General features: G+C 42.9%; 1 protein-coding gene across 1 annotated transcript; it reads right to left on the bottom strand.

Annotated features, from left to right (window-relative positions):
• Nucleotides 1–4397: 4397 nt before the first annotated feature.
• Nucleotides 4398–11727, bottom strand: WFIKKN2 (WAP, follistatin/kazal, immunoglobulin, kunitz and netrin domain containing 2). Its single transcript, XM_056855002.1, has 2 exons — nucleotides 11479–11727; nucleotides 4398–5925 (listed from the first exon to the last, which is right to left on the bottom strand). Exons 1-2 carry the CDS (start codon nucleotides 11686–11688, stop codon nucleotides 4405–4407), a joined length of 1731 nt encoding a protein of 576 aa, XP_056710980.1. The 5' UTR covers nucleotides 11689–11727; the 3' UTR covers nucleotides 4398–4404.
• Nucleotides 11728–24793: the final 13066 nt, after the last annotated feature.

The raw sequence follows: 24793 nt of genomic DNA, 5'->3' as shown, positions 1-24793 counted from the left end.
TTACCTTCATCCTCCCTGTCTTGCAGCAGATTCTCCTTAAATAGGCCACCCTTCCAATCCCCTCCCCTGGCTTGCTACTAGGGCTGTTGAAAAAACAAAATCGGTAAATTCGGATTCGGCAAAATTCAGCCCATTTTTATTCAGGAAATGCCGAAGTCCGAACTCCCCCGCTTCGGGTCCGTGCATGAGATCCGGAGTTCGGGGAAAAATTCGGCCGAATAAAGCCATTAAAAACACAATCGCGCCTTTCTGCGGCTCCGGGGGGGCATTTTTGGGGGTAGAGGTCCAAAACTTTCAGCATAGCTTGAGGGGACCCTACTTTTGTAAAGATTGGGTCAGGGGGGCTGAGATATGGGCTCTGAAAGGGGTCCCCCCTCCTTGCCGCCCACTCCCGAAGCTCCCAGCCCCGACAAACAGCTGAGCTGCGGGGAGCAAGGGCGGGGCAGGTGCGAAGAAGTTTGCAAACCATGCAAAGCAACACATTGCAGCCATGCAAACCATGCAAAGCAACACATTTGCAGCCATGCAAACCATGCAAAGCAACATGCAAAGCAACACATTTGCAACCATGCAAACCATGCAAAGCAACATGTTTGTAATCATGCAAAGCAACACCAGACACCTGGGAGTTTGCAAACCATGGAAAGGGACAGAGGCAGCTAGCTATGCATAAGGAGCAGGAGGGGTGGAATTTCCCCTTTTGCATCGGTCGCAGGACCAGGAAAATGCATTCTTTAAGTCACAATTTGAAAACCAGTTTTGAGCAAGCATCAAAATAGACCTAACCGATCTTATGAATGAGGGAAAACCTGAGGACACACAACTGAAGCCCCCCCCTCAAACCAGGGAGAGAGAGACTCAGGGGGCACACCCCCCCACAGAACAGGCGAAAGCCCCCTTTGGCTTCCCCCCCACCCACAGAAAATGCTCCCTCCCCCCCCCACACACAGACTCTGCTTCCCCCTCCCCACACACACACACAGGAGAAAAATTATAGAGAAAAGCCCCAAAATGGGCCTTACTGTGGATGTCTTCTGTTCCATCAGAGGGCACCCCCCCCAGAACAGGCGAAAGCCCCCTTTGGCTTCCCCCACCCACCCACAGAAACTGCTCCCTCCCCACACACACACAGACTCTGCTTCCCCCCCCACACACACACACAGGAGAAAAATTATAGAGAAAAGCCCCAAAATGGGTCTTACTGTGGATGTCTTCTGTTCCATCAGCCCCCCCCCCCCCGCAGAACAGGCGAAAGCCTCCTTTGGCTTCCCCACCCACCCACAGAAACTGCTCCCTCCCCACACACACACAGATTCTGCTTTCCCCCCCACACACACACACACACGAGAAAAATTATAGAGAAAAGCCCCAAAATGGGTCTTGCTGTGGATGTCTTCTGTTCCATCAGGGGGCACCCCCCCACAGAACAGGCAAAAGCCCCCTTTGGCTTTCCCCCCCACAGAAACTGCTCCCTCCCCACACACACACAGACTCTGCTTCGCCCCCCCCCACACACACACAGGAGAAAAATTATAGAGAAAAGCCCCAAAATCGGTCTTACTGTGGATGTCTTCTGTTCCATCTTCTTCGCACCTGCCCCACCCTTGCTCCCCGCAGCTCAGCTGTTTGTCAGGGCTGGGAGCTTTGGGCGTGGGCGGCAAGCTCTGCTAATTGCAAACCCCCATTGTCAGAGATGCACATTAAGGGTGGGGAAGAAGACCCAGCTTGGCCACAGGAGAATGCTGCTTACTAACTGACGGATATGCTGCTGTGCCAAACTCCAAATTTGCCTAATTTATTCGCCGAACACCCGAACTCGCTGAATTCGGCTCCCCGTTTTCCCGCCTTTTTTGAGTTCAGTTCCATCCAAACTAAAAACCGCCGAATCGGGAAATTCGGCTGTTTTTCAGTTTGGGATGAACCGAATCGACAGCCCTACTTGCTACTCCCCTCTACCTAGGGTTGTCAACCTCCAGATAGTAGCTAGAGATTTTTCTTTCCTTCCTTCCTTCCTTCCTTCCTTCCTTCCTTCCTTCCTTCCTTCCTTCCTTCCTTCCTTCCTTCCTTCCTTCCCTGTCTTCTCCCCGTTTTCCAGTAGCACTCTCTGGAAGCAAGGCTTCACTTGAGCCTGTGCTCCCCTAATTTTAATAGCAGGAAGCTCAGCTCTGAAAGATACAGAGCAGAAGTAATAAGAAAGCCTATGCAAAGTCCTTTCCCTTTACCAGTGAGTAATCACAACTTGCTGCAGCCACACATTGGACTGAGAGCTATCAAGTCAAAGACACTGCTTTTCAAAATAGCCAAGTTAAGTTCTGGCATCTCTCAATTAAGCACTGCCTGGAATAAAAGCAGGGGGAAGGAAGACTGGTGGTGATGGTGGAAAGTGCACAAGTCGCAGCTGACTTATGGTGACTCCATAGGGTTTTCAAGGCAAAGAGTTGTTCAGAGGTGGTTTGCTATCGCCTGCCTCTGCCACATGACCCTGGACTTCCTTAGTGGTTTCCCATCCAAATACTGACCTGAGCCATCCCTTCTTAGCTTCTGAGATATGATGAGATTGGGCTAGCCTGGGCTATCCATAAGGTTGCCAGGTCACTCTTCGCCACCAGCGGTGGAAGGTTTTGGGGGCAGAGCCTGAGGAGGGCGGGGTTTGGGGAGGGGAGGGACTTCAATGCCATAGAGTCCAATTGCCAAAGTGGCCGTTTTCTCCAGGGGAACTGATCTCTATTGGCTGGAGATCAGTTGTAATAGCAGGAGATCTCCAGCTAATACCTGGAGGTTGGCAAACCTAGCTATCCAGGTCAGAGAAGGCTAATACAACAGAAAGACCAAGATCCTTTCTCACACTAGTCCTGTTCCAGTGATCAAATACTGGACGCATAGAGGGAAGGAGAGTGTCCCAGTGTAAACAGTTTGTGTATGCATAGGTTCTGTGCAAAATAACTGATCGACCTTGCAGTGGTCAGGGTCAGGCCCTACTGCTGCTTTCCCTTTTCTACTCCGTGTGTCATGTATCCTGAATAGGGTAAGATTTGCCAGTGGCACTTGGGAGGGAGCTACATGGCTACAGCCTGTTGAAGCATACTGATGCACAGTAGGGGCAGGTGCTGAATAGAGTTGCCAGCTCCAGGTTTGGAAAATACCTGGAGATTTTGGGAGGGGAGCCTGAGGAGGGTGGGGCTTGGAGAGGGGAGGGACTTCAATGTCATAGAGTCCAATTGCCAAAGCACTCATTTTCTCCAGGGGAACTGATCTCTGTCGCTTGGAGATCAGTAGTAATAGCGGGAGATCTCCAGCCACCACCTGGAGGTTGGCCACCCTAGTGCAGAAGAAGACTATTTAAGGTGAGATCACATCCCCCTACTTCTTTAACATCACCCCAGAAGCATCATTAAGGAACTGTCATTGGTTGTTGCAGATCCTCACTGCTGTACAATGATAAAGATGACCTTTTTATGCTGTTGGTGTCCGCTCTCTTGAACTGTGACCGTCTGTAATACATCCAAGGATGCTTTATAGTTGACATCAGCATAAGCTTTGCTGGGTTGCTGTACTTGGTGTAAGACAGGAGTTCCCAACCCTCTTTGATCTTGTGAGAACCTTTGGAATTCTCTGGCACAGGGTGGTGAGCACAACCACAAAGTGGCTGCCACATAGGGTTGCCAACTTCCAGGTAGTGGCTGGAGATTTCCTGCTACAGGCTGCTGCAGGATGCAGAGCCCACACACAGCGGAAGCCTAAGTGCCCAGCCAGTCAGCGTCCAGTGGCCAGTCAGAAACCCTGCTGGTAAGATGCCCTGCCTGGCCCCATACACTTTCTGAAAACATTTGGTGGCCTCCCCAGGAAATCTGCTAGGTAAAACAATTCTATTAAAGATGAAATCCTTTTGTGTAATGACCACACTTCTGATAGCTGGTGTAATTATTGTAAGTATAGACAATAATTTACATTTTCTTCTCTTAACAGCCTGCTTATGAATATGATACATTTCAGCTGCTTTTTGCAAATGTTTCTGTATTCCAAATGAGAGCAATTATCTTTAGTTCAACAATGTATACAATTTAGCTCTGAATCAAACAGAATGCTGTGAATTTGGTCTTCTAGGATGAAAGCTGCATGGGTATTAAACGATGATTGCCAGATGGCTTTTCTAGACAAATAGATAAAACTATAGAGCTAAGACTAATTGCTGTTTGCTGCTATTTTAAGTGCTTGCCAAAAAAAAAGGATACTGCCTCATTACTACACATAATTAATGAGTTAATATATGGCTTGTGTATAATACATAATATCTATTAGCAAACAGAGCTTTTTTCTTTTTTAAAGGTTCCATGCTAGCCTACCTTTTGTTAGTGCTATATGATACACAGATCCGGAAAGGTGACGAGACAAAAAGCGAAAGTATTAGTGCAGTCCTAGGATCTCTTTCAACAGCTCGCAGGTTTTCTTGTGAATGACCTCACGTAGCTTCCGGACACGCCGGATGCTAGAGGCCCCCACAAAGCTGTCTGGCTGCAAAACAGCCATTCCGTTGTGGACGTCGCCCATTATGATGAGCTGACCATCCGCTGCGGTGATGTTGGGGCACGGGCAGCTCCAGTTCATGTTTAAAAGGGTAATCTCTAGAGGCTCCTTCCCCAAGAACCTGAGGCCCATTTTCTCGTCCTTCAGAATCTCCTCCACAGTCACCAGCGCGTGTCCCGAGTCCTGGTCCTCCGTCAGCTCCGTCACGCGGCCAAGAATCACAAAATCGCTCTTGCAGAAGCTCGTCACCAGCTTTTGCCGGGGCTTGCAAGCCTTACACGCCTTGCAATGCACGTCCCTGGGGAAAGGGCACATCTCTTCACAGGCCTCTCTGCTCTCAAAGTTATTCTCGTTGCCTCCGCAGCCTCCGTAAATGAAAGACTGGCATTGTTTCGTCAAGCTGTTGTATGCCCACCGGGGCTCGTACGCTTTGCAGTGGCCTTGGAGGGCTGGCAAGTTGCAGATGTTGATGGGCCCGTTCATGCAAGTCAACATGCAGTTTTCATAGGTCTCGAAGTGGTTCAGGTTGCTGTTGCAGTTCCCATAGATGAAAGTGAAGCAGTTGTTCTTCTTTGCGTCGTAATACCACCGGGTCTGCTCTTCCCCACAGTCTTCACTGTCAGGCTGCTTCAGACACTCGTCGGTTGGAAAGTGGGTTTTGTTCTGTGATGCTTCAATAGAGGTGGCTTCTCCTTTGACGACAGACAAGGGGAAGTCTGCCCAGACAACACCACCAATGTTTTTAGCAGTGCAAGTGTAGATACCCGCGTCCTGTAGTTGTGTGTTGTAGATCACCAGCTGGGCAATATTGGTGACAACAATGTTTCCGCGAACGTGATTGGGTCTCATGATGATTTTCTCACTGCTGTCTGTCTGCTTCTCCCAAGTGATTTCGGGCTTCGGACGGCCAGTGACGTCACAAAGAAAGCTCACGGTCTCCCCTACGTAGACGGACTGATGTGCTGGGTTGTTGACTAGTACAGGTGGAAGGATGTCAGTGATGGTTGTCTCTGCATAGGCAGTAGTGGGGTGAGCGGTCGTCTCTGGTGGGATAGGGCTGGTATTTGGCCAGGTGAGATGATACCTACAAGTTACCACATTGAGTGTAATGCCTTTGGTGCATGCTTCTGCATCCATATAACACTTGTTGTAATAGGTAAGCCCGTCAGATGCACAAGTAAAACTTGGCTCTTTTTCACACCTATCTTTGCATTTGCAAACAGGCTGCCCATCCCAGATATCGCACTCTGAACCTTGCTGGATACACATGAAACGGTCACAGGTTGCCTCCTTGGGCATCCCCACCGGTCCTTTCTTCCCCCTGACATCCATGTACCTAGCTGCGACACAGCTCCTTGTTCCACAGACGTTAGGACAGCACTTCTCAAAGCTCTCACATTCCTAAGGCAAAAGAAAACAAGACAATGATGACAACATTGCTATAAATAAGTAGAGGTCTGTGGTACATTTCAAATGTTTTGTTGTGTTGCTATTTCGGGATTCTGGAAAAGCCAAAAGACCACTGCCAATCTGTGTGTTGAGGGGATCTTCAAGAAGTTGATACCATCCAAGTGCCAGTACTGTATAATGGATAGATGACACCAATTTTACTATCAATCCTGACTGACTATGAGAAGGTCTGATTTCACAGTTCCCAGACTGATATTTGGAGAACGGAAGCCACTGAAATGCAGAAGCTGACCACTTGGTATAGATTATTATATGATAGTGTCTGTTGCTTGGGTTTGGGCTATTCTAGTCATTGAGGAGGATATTGTCTTAGCACAGGAAAATGGAAAATATGGTACCAAGACTTCAAAGTAACTTCTAACAGGTAGAACACTTTTCTCAGAAGAAGTGGTTGAGCCCATACTTTCAAATGCATTGTCAGTGTGTTATGCATCCTAGGGTTCCCCTCTGACCTCAGCTCTAAATTGTAGTTAGTAATAGTGCAGCTTAAAAATCAAATGAATATTGGATCTCTTCTAGGTATGTGCACAATATATTCTGCAAAGCGTGTGATGGGAAAGACCACTATCTAAGACTGGAGAACCGCTGCCATTCTGAGCAGACAATGCTGACTTTGATGGACCAAGGGTGTGATTCAGTATAAGGCAGTTTCATGTGCGTGCATGTGACGTTGGCAAGCAAAACACTGAAATTTGCATGTGAATGGAGCAAGTAACCAAAGTTACTTGCCAGGAGTGCTGGTTTCAAATCTGTTAGTGTATAAATACTGACAGTATAATTTATTAGAAGCACTATATAAAAGTTAAAATTATTTAAAAGCATAATTCTTGGTGGAATCAGAATATTACTATGCAAGAGATTACTACAGCTATTGCAAGTCAGAAAACGGATAAAGCACCGGGACCGGATGGTTTGACAGCACTATACTATAGATGCTTTGAAGAAGAATTAGCTTTACATCTTCAAAAGTTGTTGAATGACATTCCACAAACTGGGAAGTGCCCAGAATCGTGGCAAGAAGTTCATATCACACTAATTCACAAAGAAGGTAATGATCCTCAAAGACCAGCTTCTTACAGACCCATATCTTTGTTAAATATGGATTATAAAATTTTTGCTTCTATTTTGGCCAACAGACTAAAGAAGAAGAAGACAAGTAATACATCCAGATCAGACCGGTTTCATCCCGAAAAGACTTATGTGCGATAGTGTACGCTTTATAATTAATGCTATAGAACATGTAAAACAGAAGAAAAGAAAAGCAGCCTTTGTGTTTCTGGATGCTGAAAAAGCTTTCGATAATATTCAATGGGACTTTTTATTAAAGACTTTTCAAAAATTAAACTGCGGTAACAAATATCTTAAATGGATTCAGAGCATTTATCAGCAACAATCAGCAAGATTGGTTATCAATGGGAAATTATCAGAAAAACTTGAAATCAAGAAAGGCACTAGACAAGGATGCCCACTATCGCTGTTGTTATTTAATGTGGCTTTGGAAGTATTAGCAACCAGAATAAGACAAGATGAGAAAATTGGTAGACTGAAAGTAGATGGAGAGGAATATAAACTAAAATGCTATGTCGATGATGTGGTCTTAACATTGGAGAACCCTGCAAAGTCAATAGAGCATCTTATGGAGGAAATAGAGAAATACGGTCGAGTATCGGGATATAGAATAAACAAAAATAAAACAAAGATCATTTTAGAGAATCTGGACAACTTGGAAAAACAGAATTTACAGAGCCTAACAGGATGTAAGATCACAGAAGAACCGGTTAGATACCTAGGAATATACATTACTGGGGAAAAAATCATACCTTGCTAAGACACAATTACCTAAAAATATGGTCGACAATACAGCAAGATTTAAAAAGATGGGCAAAACTCAATTGATCGTGGATGGGAAGAATCGCAGTTATAAAGATGAATTTACTACCAAGGCTGATATTTCTCTTTCAAATGCTCCCAATACAAATCGAGGATAAGATGTTGAGGGAGTGGCAGAGACAAATCAATAAATTTGTTTGGGAAGGAAAGAAACCAAGAATTAACTTCAGAATTATGCAAGACGAAAAGAAAAGAGGCGGCCTTGCCCTACCAAATATCAAGCTTTATTACCAAGCGGCAGGATTATCATGGATTGAGGAGTGGATAAAGAACCCAGATCAAACAAACTTGAATATTGAAAAGGGCACATGGAATAAGGGATTTCACTATTACTTATGGAAAGCAAAGAATTCAGAAAGTTTTGGAGAAACAGGCCATTAAAGATGGATTGATGAAGACATGGCTTAGAAACAAAAACAGATTAAGCCCTGTACCTCCATGGATAATGTCCCCTACAGATACATATCTAACTAAGGGAGAGAAGAAAAATGTAGATATAATAAGATATCACTATATGTTAAATGAGGAAGAAGAAATAAAACCGTGGAATGAGATTAAGAAGAATAGAAATATTGGCTGGCTGACCTATAATCAAATGATTATGAATATGCGACAAGATTGTTTCCAACAGGGGAAGATAAGAAAGAACACTGAGTTTGAAGATTTAATTAGTAAAGATACGGATCATATTTTGGGGAAAATTTATAAACTTTTACTTAAATTTGAAACAGAACAAGAACAAGTCAAGACATGTATGATAAAATGGGTGGAAATTATAAAAAGGAGATAACATTGCAGCAATGGGAAAGACTTTGGACCAAGTCAATTAAATTCACGGCCAGTAATAATCTACGTGAGAACTGGTACAAACAATTTTTTAGATGGTACATCACACCAATTGACATTAAAAAAATGAATGAATCATATGACTGCCGGTGCTGGAAATGTAAAGACGAACATATTTTCATTTGTGGTGGACATGCAAGAAAGTTAAGAAATTTTGGATACAAATTCATCAAGAAATGCAGAAAGTTTTAAGAATCATATTTTCTTTGAACCCAGAAACTATGTTGCTAGGAATTGAGCCAGATAACTTGGACAGAAACCATAGAGAAATATTTGGCTATCTGACAATGGTGGCTAGACTAGTACTGGCAGCATCTTGGAAACAGGAGGATATTTCAGATTTGGAAAAGTGGCAACAAAAGATGGACGAATTTGCGGTGATTGCCAGACTGACCAGCTTGATGAAAGAGAAGACGACTGAAGATTCCCAAAAGAAATGGGAATGTTATTTTGATTATGTTAAATGGAAAGGATAGATTGTTAGATATAAAGATCAGCTTATAAAATTTACTATATAGTATAGAACGAATTTATTGTCTAAAATGTAGAATATAAGAACAATGTATAAGATGTTTGAAATGTAAAATGAAATAGACTCCCCAAAGGAGTGCAAACTGTGTGAATGTATGTGTATATAATTTGTTTTTTTCTTGAAAATGTTAATAAAATATCTTTATTAAAAAAAAGAAGAAGACCCGAAGTCGTCAGAGGGGTGATGGTGAGGGAAACTGCCAGGCATAAAAGGCCTAAGCTTCTGCTAATCTTAGTAGGGTATAACCTATACAGCTCCTTTCCTGGATGGAATATGATGATGTGTTATTTGACAATGACAGCAAGCTCTATTATTCTAGGCAGGTGTGTAAGGCCAAAAGAGCATAGACAGGTATTTGGATGCCACAATGAGCTGGCAGTGCTGCCAGCTAGATGAGAGGCCTTTTTTAGCTTTGCCAGCTCAAATGCATTTAGATTTGGAACTGACATCCAGGGGCTCATGCCAAGCTGTCATTGTTACTGAGTCATTTCTTGTGCTGGTGTTGGGCTCTAAAATAGATGCTAGCAGGGCCATGGCATGCCTACATCGCCCTGCCTTGGGGAAACAAATGCACCCGTTTAAAGCCTGTGCAAAATGAGCGTCCCAATAAAAATGTTTTAAAAGAGTTCAGTTCAGGATGTTTGTATGTGGAGCACTGCTATTCTCGAAATGGAGTTGTCAAGCGGGGGAGGAAAGATGCACAAGCACACTGCATGGTGGTCATGGGGGAAAGCCCACCTGGTAGCATAACAGTCATGTGAAGCCCAATGTGGCAGCGCTGCACTCAGCTCAGACTGGCTTTCGACACTTGATCCACACACTGTGGTTGCGCTTGTCAAAACCTGACCCAAGCTGGGTTCAGCCTGCAGCTTCCTATAAGTGAACTGTTGCAAGCTGGAGCTGGCGTGGGCTGACTTCTCCCTGCGGCTGGCCAGCTCATGAACTGGCCCTGAATGAGCGTGGCCCGCCAAGATGAAAGAGCAATTCAAGCGACAAAACAAGGTGAGTCAGAGCCTTTTACGAGACCCCCACGCTCTTTTGCAGATTTTAAAAAGCGTGCCTGCTTCAGCAGCCGGTGCTGGGCTCATGATCAACAACAACAACAACAACAACTGGAGCAGCAATATTAGATGATATTAGATTATATATGATATAGTTTTTAAGGAAAGGTAAATAGAGATCATTAGCTGATTGAAGATTAAGTGAATAGGTAAGAATGATTAATACTATTGGCATAGTTCAAGATTAAGCAGTGTAAGAAAATAAGAAAGGCCCTGCTGGATCAGACCAAGGCCCATCAAGTCCAGCAGTCTGCTCACACAGTGGCCAACCAGGTGCCTCTAGGAAGCCCCCCAACAAGACGACTGCAGCAGCACCATCCTGCCCGTGTTCCACCGCACCCAAAATAATAGGCATGCTCCTCTGATACTAGAGAGAACAGGTATGCAGCATGACCAGCATCCATTCCAACTAATAGCCATGAATACCCCTTTCCTCCATGAACATGTTCACTCCCCTCTTACAGCCCTCCAATCTGGCAGCCATCACCACATCCTGGGGCAGGGAGTTCCACAATTTAACTATGCATTGTGTGAAAAAATACTTCCTTTTATCTGTTTTTAATCTCTCACCCTCCAGCTTTAGCAGATGACCCCGTGTTCTAGTATTATGGGAGAGGGAGAAAAACTTCTCCCTGTCCACTCTCTCCAAACCATGCATCATTTTATAGACCTCTATCATGTCTCCCCTTAGCCGCCTTCTTTCCAAGCTAAACGGCCCTAAGCATCCTAACCGCTCCCCATAGGACAGTTGCTCTAGTCCCCTAATCATTTTGGTTGCTCTTTTCTGCACCTTCTCAAGCTCTGTAATTGTAAGATAGTTGAAAAGCCAATGTTTTTCTCCATTACCCCCCCCCCCTTTATCAATCATCATTACTATTCTTGTAAGCTGGTAATGATAAATTTAAAAGGATCCCTGGAAGGTGGATTATATGTATGGGAATGATCGAGTTTGTTATGTGTGGTTTTGTTTTCGAAGTTTCAATAAAAATTATTTTAAAAACAACAACCAACAACAACATGCAAGTCTTTCACCTACAGGCTGTCCCTCTTCTGCCATAATAGACAAAACAAAAAGAAATAATCGCAGGCAATCAGCGTCTACTTAGACAGGCAATGAAAGTTAACATGAAGAGGAAAGAAAAGTGCATCACTCACCAGGTCAGTGTCGCACTCTCTCTTGCAGGTGCTCTGTGCGTCTACCCAGAGGTTGGGATTCATATCATTTGGACATATCCCAGCATGAGAGTACCGTATTGGAGGCAAGGCAGAGCCTTTGAAAGGGACCTCCAGAAGCAATAAGATCAAGGTCTCCCCAGATAACATCCATATCCATATCCATTGAGGGAAGAGTATGAAAAAGGACATCTCAGAATGTCTCCCGAGAAAAACACCTGCCTTTGGATTGGGGCTCGGGGCGTGTGTGCGCCTGAATTTTAAAAAGCAAAAGCAAGCACAAAGGAACCAACGACACCTGCTTTTTCTGGACTCCCGCAGGCTTCCTTTCCACCTTGGCCGATGGTGCAGTCTGGTCTGAACCGTGTTGGATTAAAAGTCTTGGGAAGTAGCCCCCTTATTTGAAGCGAAAGGCTCTTAGTCCAAGCCAGAGTTAGCTGTATTTATACCCTGCCTCTGTACAACAAGTTGGAAAAAGTAAACTCTATTTCTGTGACAGGCACACGCTTCTTATGTCCTGGTGGCAGTCGTACAGATTTGTTACAAGGGGGAAGGAAAAAAAAAAAGCTGGAAAGATTTTTAAAGGCTGGAACAGCTACGGTGGGACCCCTGCATGTTTCTAAATGGAAGGAGGCCTTCTTAACCCCTTTAGACCTAAAGTACTTCCCTATGCTAAGAATGGCATTTACTTCTGAAAGAGTGCTTGTCTAAATAATATGACCCTACAGTCAGACGGATTTCCCCATGCCAAGGAAATATACAATCGTTTGTTTAAAAGGAGCAGCTTGATAGGACTGAAACAATTAAACTAAGATATCACTTTTTAAATTAAAAAAAGAGGGAAAGAAATGTGGAGTGAGAGGAGGAAAAGGAGGAGGAGGAATAACGTGTTTGAACTTAGGATCTGGAAAGCTATATGTCTTTACAAATTACCCCCCAAGTCCCTAGTCTGCTTTATTTATCTTTTTTTCCCAGGTTTCTTTCTTCTTCTTCTTCTTTTTTTTTGCTGCACTCCAACCCCACCATGGGAAATTTTTAAAAATTCCTTCACAGTTCACGAACATGAGACCCCTATTGTACGACTTTTTGCTGACCTCTTTAAGGGAAAAAAAAATAGGAACAGTTTAACTCTATGGAAACCTGCATAAAGGAATGTACTGCATTTTTTGCATAGAGGAGGGGGAGAAATGGGAAAAGACACAATCAACTTAAGTTCCAGCCACCCCGGTTGTTGTAGGAAGGGTTTATAATACCCACCAAGAAGAGTGACCTCTTTCAAAGGGCCAATGAGAGAAGACACTGAAGTACTTGGGAAAGGCTGATAGTAAATAGGGTTGGGGGGCGGGGGTAGGCAGGCTCCCCACCACCATTTAGATTTTGTTCTACCTCCGCGTCTGTTATGAAAAGCATGTGCTGGCTGGCATCCAAAGAGCTACTTTAGGTGAGACGCAGGGCTTGTGTGTGCCCAGTGGGATTCTTGACTTTCAGCTGCAGACTCCGGGCTGTATCGCAAACCGGCTTTAATCCCCTCCCCTCACCCCATTTCAAAAACAGCTTGCCACTCACCGGCACAAGGGGTGTGCGTGACAACTGTTGGAGAAATGGAAGCCCGAAGTTTCCTTTGGGTACTCCGAAGAACAGTGGTCTGGATCTCATTACGATCGGGTACTAACCCAAACATAGATTTTCTGTCCTTCAGTGTTACTCCTCTGAAGATGCCGGCCACAGCTGCTGGAGAAACGTCAGGAAAGAAAATACCAAGACCACGGTTACACAGCCCGGATAACCTACGAGAACCAATGAACTCTGACCGTGAAAGCCTTCGACAATGTTTTTGATTCAGTTTCAACTGCCATTTGTATTGGATTTTGATTCCCGGGAGTTGTTTTGGGAACCAATTCTTGGATGAAAAGCAGGACTGAAATGTAAAGCCATCTTTTGTCAGATGACCTCAGATGAGCAGGGTTTTTTTAGACTGGTAGATGAAATCTCAAGAGCCCTGTGACGCAGAGTAGTAAGCTGCAGTACTGCAGTCAAAAGCTCTGCTCACAACCTGAGTTCAATCCCAACAGAAGTCGGTTTCAGGTAGCCGGCTCAAGGTTGACTCAGCCTTCCATCCTTCCGAGGTTGGTCAAATGAGTACCCAGCTTGCTGGGGGTAAAGTTAGATGACTGGGGAAGGCACTGGCAAACCACCTCGTAAACTTAGTCTGCCTAGTAAACATCAGGATGTGATGTAATGGGTCAGTAATGACCCGGTGCTTGCATAGGGGACTACCTTTACCTTTAGATGAAATTCAAAGAGGATGGCTGTACACCAATGCACAGCTTAGCCATAGAATCTATTTCAAAAACTGGTTCCATTATCATACAGCTTTGCAAATGGTTTCATCCCATATATAGTGCTGGTACTAAGTCAGATTTGAGAGTTATTATTGTGACTCTACTTGCTATGTTACTGATATGGATGGAACGAACAGACAGCCTAAAATATGCAAATAGAATTAAAAACCAGGAAGGACATCCCAGTTTACTGCACTATTGGTTCATAGTGCTAAAATCATATTTGCCATTTCCTGTCTGCCACTTTCTGTGCTCCTATGTTACATACATGCTTTTTTTAAAAAGTGGAAACAATTGTCAGTGTATGATGTGTTCACCACAGTGGCAGCCTCACATTACCACCCCTTCTTAGCTGACTAGCAAGAATTGAAGGGGGGAAGTCCTTTTCAAGTGTAGTATAGTTTGGACAGTCCTTTGGGATGTATTGTATTGTTGTGTTATCTTGCTAGATAAACACATATGCTGCACATTGATGCAGCATTAGAATTATGCCAGACGGGGGTGTTCCTGTAATATGGTAACTGGTCCTTCACATCTGCATAGGTGTGTTGTGGCACACTAAACAAAGGAAAAGAAAGAGGTTGAGCTAGATGCTACATAAAATATAAGCAAATAAATCTATTTTTATTATGTTGTGAACCAATATGTTAAAAACCCTGGGCCTACAATGCAGGCTGCCTAAAATGCATGAACAAATATCAACAGCACATGCTCAGTTGATGTCAATACGTAAAATGACCAAACTAAGACCAGACGCGTTTCGGAGTTATATAGGCCTTCCTCAGTGGTCATTCCAGAGTCACTGGAAAAGACAGTCATGTTAGGAAAAGTTGAGGGCAGCAGGAAAAGAGGAAGGCCCAACAAGAGATGGATTGACTCAATAAAAGAAGCCACAGCCTTCAATTTGCAAGATCTGAGCAAGGCTGTCAAAGATAGGACATTTTGGAGGACTTTCATTCATAGGGTTGCCATGAGTCGGAAGCGACTTGATGGCACTTAACACACACACACAGTGGTCATACTAAACAAACCAGAGAAAGAACTATGTGCATCAGATTAAAAATAGCCCCAATGTGTGCTCATTGAGGCACAAGCTGGTTGTATATACCCCTTTCTTGTATCAGGAAAAAGGGCAGGCTCTGGGCTGGCAGGGAGGGGCACAAAGATGTCAAGAGCTTATCCTTGTGCGATAGCTGTACTCTGGGTGTTAGTGAGAGATTTTTCTCCACATGCAGAGGCAGGCTATGGCAAACCACCTCTGTTAGTCTCTTGCCTTGAAAACCGCATGGGGTCACCATAAGTCGGCTGTGACTTGACGGCATTTCACACACGCACACACACATTTTGTCATATTGTAAAGTGCAGTACATCTGGCTTCTTGTGGGGGTGATATGGGGCCATATTAGTGCACTGGTTCTATTAGCTATACATCATAGGGTAAGGCTGCTTTACACAGCACCAGTTTCTTACACAGAAAACATGTTCCTATAGGCAGTCACATTAACTACACATCTGTGACATTTAAATGCTGGGAAGCCACATTGGCTGTCACTTTCTAATAATGTGTCTGATTTTAATATGCTCTGTTGTCTATTACCAGATCAGATAAATGAGTCCAAGAAACTCTTTTAAGAAAAAAGCCAGTGGGCCCATTGTTAGATTAACTACAGCATTTACTTGAATGCAAGACTAGGTTTTTTCCAGAGGTATACAATCAGAAAAGAAAAGAAAAAAGAAAAGAGAAAAGAAGGGGTCGTTTTACATTCTCATACAAGTCATAGTTATGTCCAATAATAATTTTGAGTATAATATTTTAAAGGGAATCATCTTACATTCAGGGTCATCTTCCTTTGGAGTAAATGCTGCATTTACCCCATTACCTTGTAGCAAAGAGACTTCGGGACCAGTAGGCTCAACAGACAAATATCTTCTGTGTGCTTCTGGAATATGCTGTATGCCCAGCAGAAATTTTGCATTTACAAATATTAGAGGCATCAATTGGCCCCAGCTTGTGTGAGGAGTTAGGGATGAGAATGTTGAAAAGGAGACATGTCTCAATATAGGCCCATCAGTTTGTTTCTTCGTGCTCTGTTGAGAGTTAGTTATTTTCTTTAGTTGAATTCACATTAGTATGGTTCAAGATCTGCTAGGGTTGCCAGGTACCTCTTTGCCACCAGTGGGAGGTTTTTGGAGCGGAGCCAGAGGAGGGCAGGGTTTGGGGAGGAGAGGGACTCCAATGCCACAGAGTCCAATTGCCAAAGCGGCTATTTTCTCCAGGTGAATGGATCTCTATTGGCTGGAGATCAACCCTAGTATCTGCCTACACCAGTGCGTTCCTTTCGTAGCAGTTCCTAACATGCCCCTTTTGCTTCTGTAAGCTGTCTTTTGGCACCTTAAAGTCTAAGATACTGCACATGTACTACAAGTCAATAGAAGCTCCCTGGGGCTGTTCAATGCTAGGAAAAACAGCAAAGACGGGAAGGTCTAAGTTCCTTCTCCCTGTGTACTGAAGTGCCAATCCAAATTGGGCCTCCATGTAGCTGAGAAACACAGAGTTCTCAGAACATCTCTGTGACTGACTGGGGGATGTACCTGAGGGAAAATGTAATGTATAGTTAGGCCATCAGGAAACTCATAGACTGAATTTAGTAATTTTCCATCAGGTAGGGTGGGAGATAGGGTTGCCAACCTCCAAGTACTGGAGGAGAAAATAGACACCGCTGTACAATTATCCAAGGATTTAGAAGCTAGTACAGGAGCGAAACACTACATAAACATTCAAATGCCGGTCCCACACTGAGCTTCTTTACCCTTCTTGGGACCTGCATTTGAATGTTACCCGTGGTGGGACATATATCATAACCTACAATTTGAAAATGAAAGCTTGGTACAAAATTTTGCAAGATGCCTTCTGAAGGACTGAAGAAGAATTGTTAAATTGCCAAGAATTTGAAACGGCCATATCCTCCATTACTATTGGCATCCATTGGACTACATGAGATTAGCTTGTGGAATGTGTACCTTGTTTGGACATTTAAAAATATGAATATTTATGAATGACTTCTTGTAGGTCTTTTTTTGTGTATATAATGTCTCATATTGTATGTAATTGCACGTAGCTATTTATAAATCTATTTGCACTTTGTTTATGTAGTGTTTCGCTCCTGTACTAGCTTCTAAAACCTCCAAGTACTAGCTGGAGATCTCCTGCTATTACAACTGATCTCCAGCCAATAGAGATCAGTTCACCTGGAGAAAATGGCTGCTTTGGCAATTGGACTCTATGGCATTGAAGTCCTTCCCCTCCCCAAACCCTGCCCTCCTCAGGCTGCACCCCCAAAAACCTCCCGCTGGTGGCAACCCTAATGGGAGATATATGATGGGCAACAAATGCAGATCTGTGCCTTTTGTGGGGAAGAGATTTGAAGACATTTTTGGAGCTTTTTAGAGGTTTTGGTTTCTTACCCTTTGGGGGAACGCGAAAGTGGAGTTGATACAGGAAGAAGACTTAAATGAAAAAAAGACCAGGAAGGCTGGGAAAGAGTCCTAAACATGGTCTGAAACCCAAACTTGATAACTATAAGATTATTCTGTCTACCACTTAATTCACCATCATATGGAATAAGCTTAAACGTAGGGAGAAAGGATGTATTTATTGCTATTTTTGTTTCCCTTTGCTCAGATAATTTTTGCATACATATATGCCTTTTCTCTTTGTAATCAATGAGCACACATACAAGTAAAGTTAAATTTTTCCTTTTCTGCAAATGATGTTATGGTGGTCTCTCTGCACTTAAAAGCCTAACTTGGCTTGTACCTTGTATAGGGTTGCCAGGTCCCTCTTTGCCACTGGTGGGAGGTTTTTGGGGCGGAACCTGAGGAGGGCAGGATTTGGGGAGGGGAGGGACTTCAATGCCATAGAGTTCAATTGCCAAAGGTGCCATTTTTCTCCAGGTGATCTGATCTCTATCAGCTGGAGATCAGTTAAATTAGCTGGAGATCTCCTGCTACTGCCTGGCAGTTGGCAACCCTAACCTTGTACCAAGGCACAAAGAAAAGGCAAGACGATACCTGCCTAGGTCTTATTAGAGTTACTGAGGTTCTCAAGGTTTCCCCTACACACAAGTGATGCAGAGTAGATGTCCAGTACCTCATTCAGAGAAGCATCTTGTAAGACAAAAAAGAGAGATTCTAGGTGCAGAGGACTACACAAACATATTCATAATTCTTCTTCTACAGGTGGCAGCGAAATAGAAACCCATTTGTGTCGGTATGGGGCGGAATATAGCTAGAAAGGTGAACTCCTCCTTATGGCCTATCGGGTTGGGACCTGGACCTGCTGAGTTCATTCCACTTTCTCCATTGTAGAACAAGGAACCTGCAGGCCCCATTTCACCACACACCTGACTTGGAAGGTTATAAATTGCACCTTCTCTCTCCATCATTCATCGAAGGGTAGACAACTAAACCTACCAAATGGTTTTCAGGGAGAGGCAGACAATGAGCCATAACATTTTATGATGGGTTGTCCAACCCTGGGAAATTATTGGTAACCTTTTCAGCAATGCAAAATTAAATTTCTCTCCAAGTTTCAAATAGCTTAATTAAATTAAACAATTTTAACTTCAGCATACATATTACAAACTCAGCCTTGTAATATATACATGCCGGATTAATTTAAAATCTTTTAATTTATTTAAACTGTTTGAAACTTGGGAGAGAAATATTACATTACCCATACATGTTTAAAATATTACAGTAACTGTACCAACTTATTTCCACAGTTTGAAAACCACTTTTCACTTAAATAAGGAGAAACAAAAAAAAGGATGGGGGCGAAAACAGATACTTCTTGTATCACCCATCAAATGCTGATCTGTTATGAATCATGGCTGTTGAGTCATTTATTTTAATGAGTCATGAAGAAGCCTTGAGACTGGTTTAAAAGTCCTAGAATTATAAAAGGAAGACCACTTTCAGTTTTGGTTGTTTGTTTTATTTCTGTCTTCTTTAGATTTGTGGTCAATAGATTTGTGGTCAAACACCAACTGTAAGCCATCTTCATTATCTCAAAACAGCACCTTCAGTCAGGTTTGGAAAAGATGTCAATGTACTGAAATTTTGTGGAAATGTTAATTGGTTAACATCATGGGTTCGATAGTTACAGGCAGATAAGAACATAAGAAAGGCCCTGCTGGATCAGACCAAGGCCCATCAAATCCAGCAGTCTGTTCACACAGTGGCCAACCAGGTGCCTCTAGGAAGCCACAAACAACACGACTGCAGCAGCACCATCCTGCCTGTGTCCCACCGCACCCCAAATAATAGGCATGCTCCTCTGATACTAGAGAGAATAGGTATGCAGCATGACTAGTATCCATTCTAACTAATAGCCATGAATACCCCTCTCCTCCATGAATATGTCCACTCCCCTCTTAAAGCCCTCCAAGCTGGCAGCCATCACCACATCATCTTCAATTGTTTAACACACATACCCCGAACAGTTTAACTTTCCTTACGTGTATATTGAAGCAGACTTTTAGGATATTCAGAGGCAACTCCCAACCCTCATCAGCCTCTCTCTGTGCCTATGAGGTTATGGGGGTGGGGTTTGCTGCAAAAGTCAGAAGGTTTTAAGAAAAGATGTGAGAAGGGCTACCTTAGTATCACTGCTTTAGAATAAATTTGAGTCACATATTTACAGTTCTAAACTGAGTTGTAAGTAAGTAAGTAGATATTTATTACGGTCCTAGACCAGAATGTTGTTATATTCGTAGAATTAAAAGTATAACATAGGTTATAAATATAAATATCATATCATCAATCAGACTCCATATGATTGATAATCATTCATCACCACTAAAATATAAGATAAAATAATATTTTTTTAAAATTAAAACTGGTAAAGGAAGATATATAATAATAACTGCTTATGACCCTTCCTGTACCAGTGTAGCCCATGATTTTCTGATCTTAATTGCTTCTGATTGCTTATAAATATCTGGTGGACTCTAAAGTTAGAGGAGGTTTAGCACTACCTAACTTTCAACTTTATGCTGAAGCGGCCGCTTTAGTATGGCTAAAGGACTGGATGAACTTATCCAATTCGCGTTTGTTAGATCTTGAAGGTTTTAACAATATAAGTGGATGGCATGGCTATTTATGGTATGGTAAAATTAAGATACAAGCATCATTTCGTAACCATATAATCAGGTCCTCCTTATTTCATATATGGATGAGATATAAACATATTCTTGAACCAGTAACACCGATGTGGATATCACCTCAAGAAATGTTGACATTACGCCCACTTAGATTGGACAAATTTATCACCTACCAAGAGTTACTTAACTGGGAAGGAAAGAAAAGCTCACTAAAAGACTTTCAGGTACTTAAAGACGATTTACAATGGCTTCAATATCATCAAATTAAATCAGTATTTACACAAGATATGAAGAATGGATTCTCTAAAGAAAAATCATCTTTTCACAGGATGCTATTAGATAATAATACTCAACTGATTTCTAAAATGTATAATCTTCTTTTAACAATTTATTGTGAGCAGGAAATAATCAAACCAACAATGATTAATTGGGCTCAAACTGTGGGACATGATATTGCTCTAAACAAATGGGAAAGACTATGGGCGAAAGACCTGAAAGGAATAAATGCGCAGTCAATTCGAGAAAATATCTATAAAATGATGTATAGATGGCATTTAACGCCTAAGAAGATTGCAAAGATCTACAAAGTGACATCCCCTAAATGTTGGAAATGTAATAAAGAAGTTGGTTCTTTTTATCATATGTGGTGGACTTATGACAAAGCTAAGGATTTTTGGGATATGATTTATAACGAATTAAGACTAATAGTACAAAAAAAATACCCAAAACACCAGAAATGATGCTATTAAGTATGATACCTGATGATTTGTTAAAACACAGGACTTTTTTGATTTACGCGACTACAGCTGCAAGACTGCTTTATGCAGCAAAATGGAAAGGGGCAGACACTCCTGGGAAAAAAGACTGGACTATGAAAATGTTTGAACTGGTGGAAATGGCAAAACTTACAGCCATTTTAAATCAAAAAGACAATGTACAATTTATGGGGGAATGGGAGGCGTGGATGAAATATTGTGAATATGAACTAGGACTGGGGGAAATGGAAGAATACCTTTTAATCTGATCTAGATGACATTGTTAACATAAAGAAACGTAATCAATTATATTGACAGTATAATGTGATTGAAATCTAATTGAGATATAAGAATAATTAAGATCAGACCATATCACAATGGGATAGAATACTTTATTAAGAGGCGGACGGAGGTGATGGGGAAGTCAATACATTTTCCTTTATTTTTTATTATTTAGCACTTAAACAATTATAACAACAGTACCTATGATTTAGTTTTTAATACTACGTATATTGTTGTTTGTTAACATGGAAAATTTATATTATAAAAACCAATAAAAAAAATTTCAAAAAAAAAAAAAAGAGACCGGCCAGCCAAACGTTGCCACCTTAAAAGTCAACTCCTGATTCCTATCTGATAACATAATATAAAGGTAAAACTATTCTTCCCTGGCTAGCCCTTCATTATAGGAACAATCAAAGCCTCCCGAATATGTTTGTAGATTTTACAGTCAAAAACAACATGTTCTAAAGATTCAGCATGCCCCTCTTTACACTCCTCAACAGGAATCCTTTTGTACCTACCCTGCAGAATAGCTGAGAGGAGTGCATTATAACGCAACCAGGTAAATGCTCTCCTGTCATCTGGATTGTCTAGATGGAAATGTAAGATGCTGGAAGCATGTTGTTAAGGGTATCCACCAGGCTTCTCTGGAGTGGGGAATCACATGCATGTGATGCAATCACGTCACTTCTGGGTTTACCCCCAGAAGCGCCACAATGCCACGGCCACTTTAGCACTCAAACACTTTAGCACTCAAACCTGCCTAGGGAGGTGGTGAGCTCCCGCTCACTGGTAGTCTTCAAGCAGCGGCTGGATGAACACTTGTCAGGGATGCTTTAGGTTAATTCTGCATTGAGCCGGGGGTTGAACTAGATAGCTGGTATGGCCCCTTCCAACTCTATGATTCTATTATTCTAGTCAAGTCAGTTGGCATGAAGACTGGACCTTCCTCCTAAGGAACTATGTGTCTAATGTGATTTTTGTTTGTTTGTTTGTTTGTTTCATTTGACTTATGGCCCGCCCTCCCCGGCAGATGCCAGGCTCAGAGTGTCTCACAGAATAATAAAAATACCACACACAATAAAAAGTCATAACCACATAAAATAGTTGTTAAAAAGGCCCTGTAGATGATAAAATATAGCATCAATAATTCAATGGTGCTTAACTTGCAATATCAGGCTATAGTAGGGCCTGCGATAGTTTGAACAGAATGCAATGCCCATAGATGAAGTGTAATTCACAGTGGGTAGCCGTGTTAGTCTGTCTGCAGTAGTAGAAAAGGGCAAGAGTCCAGTAGCACCTTAAAGACTAACAACAAAATTTTCTGGTAGGGTATGAGCTTTCGTGAGCCACTGCTCAGTTCTTCAGATACAGCTAGAATGTGAATCCATCTGTCTTTAAGTAGAGGAGAGTGAATTCAGACAAGCATTAGTAAGTAAATGTTAACAGTATGTAAATGTGAATAGCAGGCGTGATGGGATTAGGTGTGGTCTGCAGAAGAGTCTGTGATGTCCAGGGGAGAGATGGGTGTGGAGAAATCAGCATTGGTAATGAGCCATGAATGCAAGGTCTTTATTCAGCCCAGGTAAAGGCATTGACTTTAGTTTTTCAAACTATAAAGACCTTGCATTCATGGCTCATTACCAATGCTGATTGGTAATCAAACTAAAGTCAATGCATTTACCTAGGCTGAATAAAGACCTTGCATTCATGGCTCATTACCAGTGCTGATTTCTCCACACCCATCTCTCCCCTGGACATCACAGACTCTTCTGCATACCACACCTAATCCCATCACGCCTGCTATTCACATTTACATACTGTTAACATTTACATACTAATGCTTGTCTGAATTCACTCTCCTCTACTTAAAGACAGATGGATTCACATTCTAGCTGTATCTGAAGAACTGAGCAGGGGCTCATAAAAGCTCATACCCTACCAGAAAATATTGTTAGTCTTTAAGGTGCTACTGGACTCTTGCCCTTTTCTACTACCATAGATGAAGTGGGTCATTCCAGGCTTGGTGGAGTAGAATAGGATAGAGTGAAGTGCCTTATAGAGTGTCTTATAGAGTCCAATGATAGACAACAAGGAGGAGGTTAAGTTAAAGCAACAGTTCTTTATTTAGCTAAACACAGACCTGGGGTGAAATAACCAAAGATAAGATGCAAGGTTACTCACCAGAGAACAAAGGAAAGTCAGTATCATTTATGCATTCGGATGGGGCAGGCCCATAGCTGCTGACAAGCAGATCGATACACAAAAACACCAATACACATTAGGTGTCTACTCCACTCTAATTAGCATAGCCTATAGATATTGCCCAAAGGCGTTCACTGAGCGAATGCTTGATCCCTTGAGTTAGGAAGCAGAAAACACATTCCTAAGGACAGAGGTAATTCAGAGACAGCCCTCTCCACTGGTGACTGGCAGTACCAAGCACAGTGCACGATTTCCTGGCTCAAAGGCTTCTGGATGCCAACTTCCCCAAAGCTTCCATGTGTGTGCATATGAGTACATAGTATTTTATACCAGCCCTTATATCTGGGCATTACAAGAGTAGGGAGGCCAGCATTAATGAAGAAACCGTCGCTGGCCTCAACTGTAAGCCTGGTGGAATAGCTCTGATTTGCAGGCCCTGCGGAGCTCCATAAGGTCCCGCAAGGCCTTGGTCTCGTTAGAGCACTGGTTCCCAACCAGGGGTCCATGGACCCCCAGGGGTCCGCGAGAACGAAATTAAGGTCCGCGAAACAAAGTTATAAACCCATAATAAATTAATATTTTCAATTAAAAGTTCTCTATTATAAAAATATATATTCAAATATTATTCTAAGTTTAATGTTTAACTAACAGTTATGATTAAAGTTTATTTTCAAATTCTCTGAATTTTTATTTTGAACCTTGGGGTCCCTGCACCGAACAAAAAAGTCCTAGTGGTCCCTGGTCAAAAAAAGGTTGGGAACCACTGCGTTAGAGACACTATTCCACCAGGCAGGGGCCAGGGCAGAAAAAGCCCTGGCCCTAGTCGAGGGCAGCCAGACATCCTTTGTTTTTGAACCACAGTGCTGGAGAAAGCTTTCTGATCCACTGCAAATTTAAGCACCCATAGGGTTGAATTAAGCTCAGTGTTCCCACCGATGAAAGGACTTCAGCCTACCGACTGCAACTTTCTCAGCTCTCTGCTTCCATTGCAACCTCAAACTTGCCCCCCCCCCACCCTTAAACCCGGTTCTTGCACACAAGAAGCAGCATTTCAGGCCTTTGGGTAGGGCTGCCAACCTCCAAGTACTACCTGGAGATCTCCTGCCATTACAACTGATCTCCAGCCGACAGAGATCAGTTCCCCTGGAGAAAAGGGCCGCTTTGGCCATTGGACTCTGTGGCGTTGAAGTCCCTCCCCTCCCCAAACCCCGCCCTCCTCTGGCTCCGCCCCCAAAACCTCCCGCTGGTGTTGAAGGGGGGGCCTAGCAAGCCCATCTCTGGGAGAGCGGGGAGTTGAGAAAGTCACACTCGGCTGGCAGTAGTCCTTGAACCTGTGGGAATGTTGTGCTGAAGCCAAGCCACAGGTGCCACGTGCTGCTCTGTCTCAACCTAACACAGGGCTCTGCAATATACACAGCCTCCCTTCATGCAAACAAGGCTGTGCTTGTCTCAGTCATTTCACTAGCCCTGTATTTTGTGATGGGCTATGGTGGGGCTGATGGATATGTTTTGTCCACTCCTGACAATCGTTGTTAATCCCCCCCTCTCT

This window comes from Euleptes europaea, chromosome 1 (assembly GCF_029931775.1).
Source record: "Euleptes europaea isolate rEulEur1 chromosome 1, rEulEur1.hap1, whole genome shotgun sequence".
Classification (NCBI taxonomy): Eukaryota; Metazoa; Chordata; class Lepidosauria; order Squamata; family Sphaerodactylidae; genus Euleptes; species Euleptes europaea.
The sequence above is the reverse complement of the archived record's forward strand: the minus strand, read 5'-3'. Positions and strand labels throughout refer to the sequence as shown.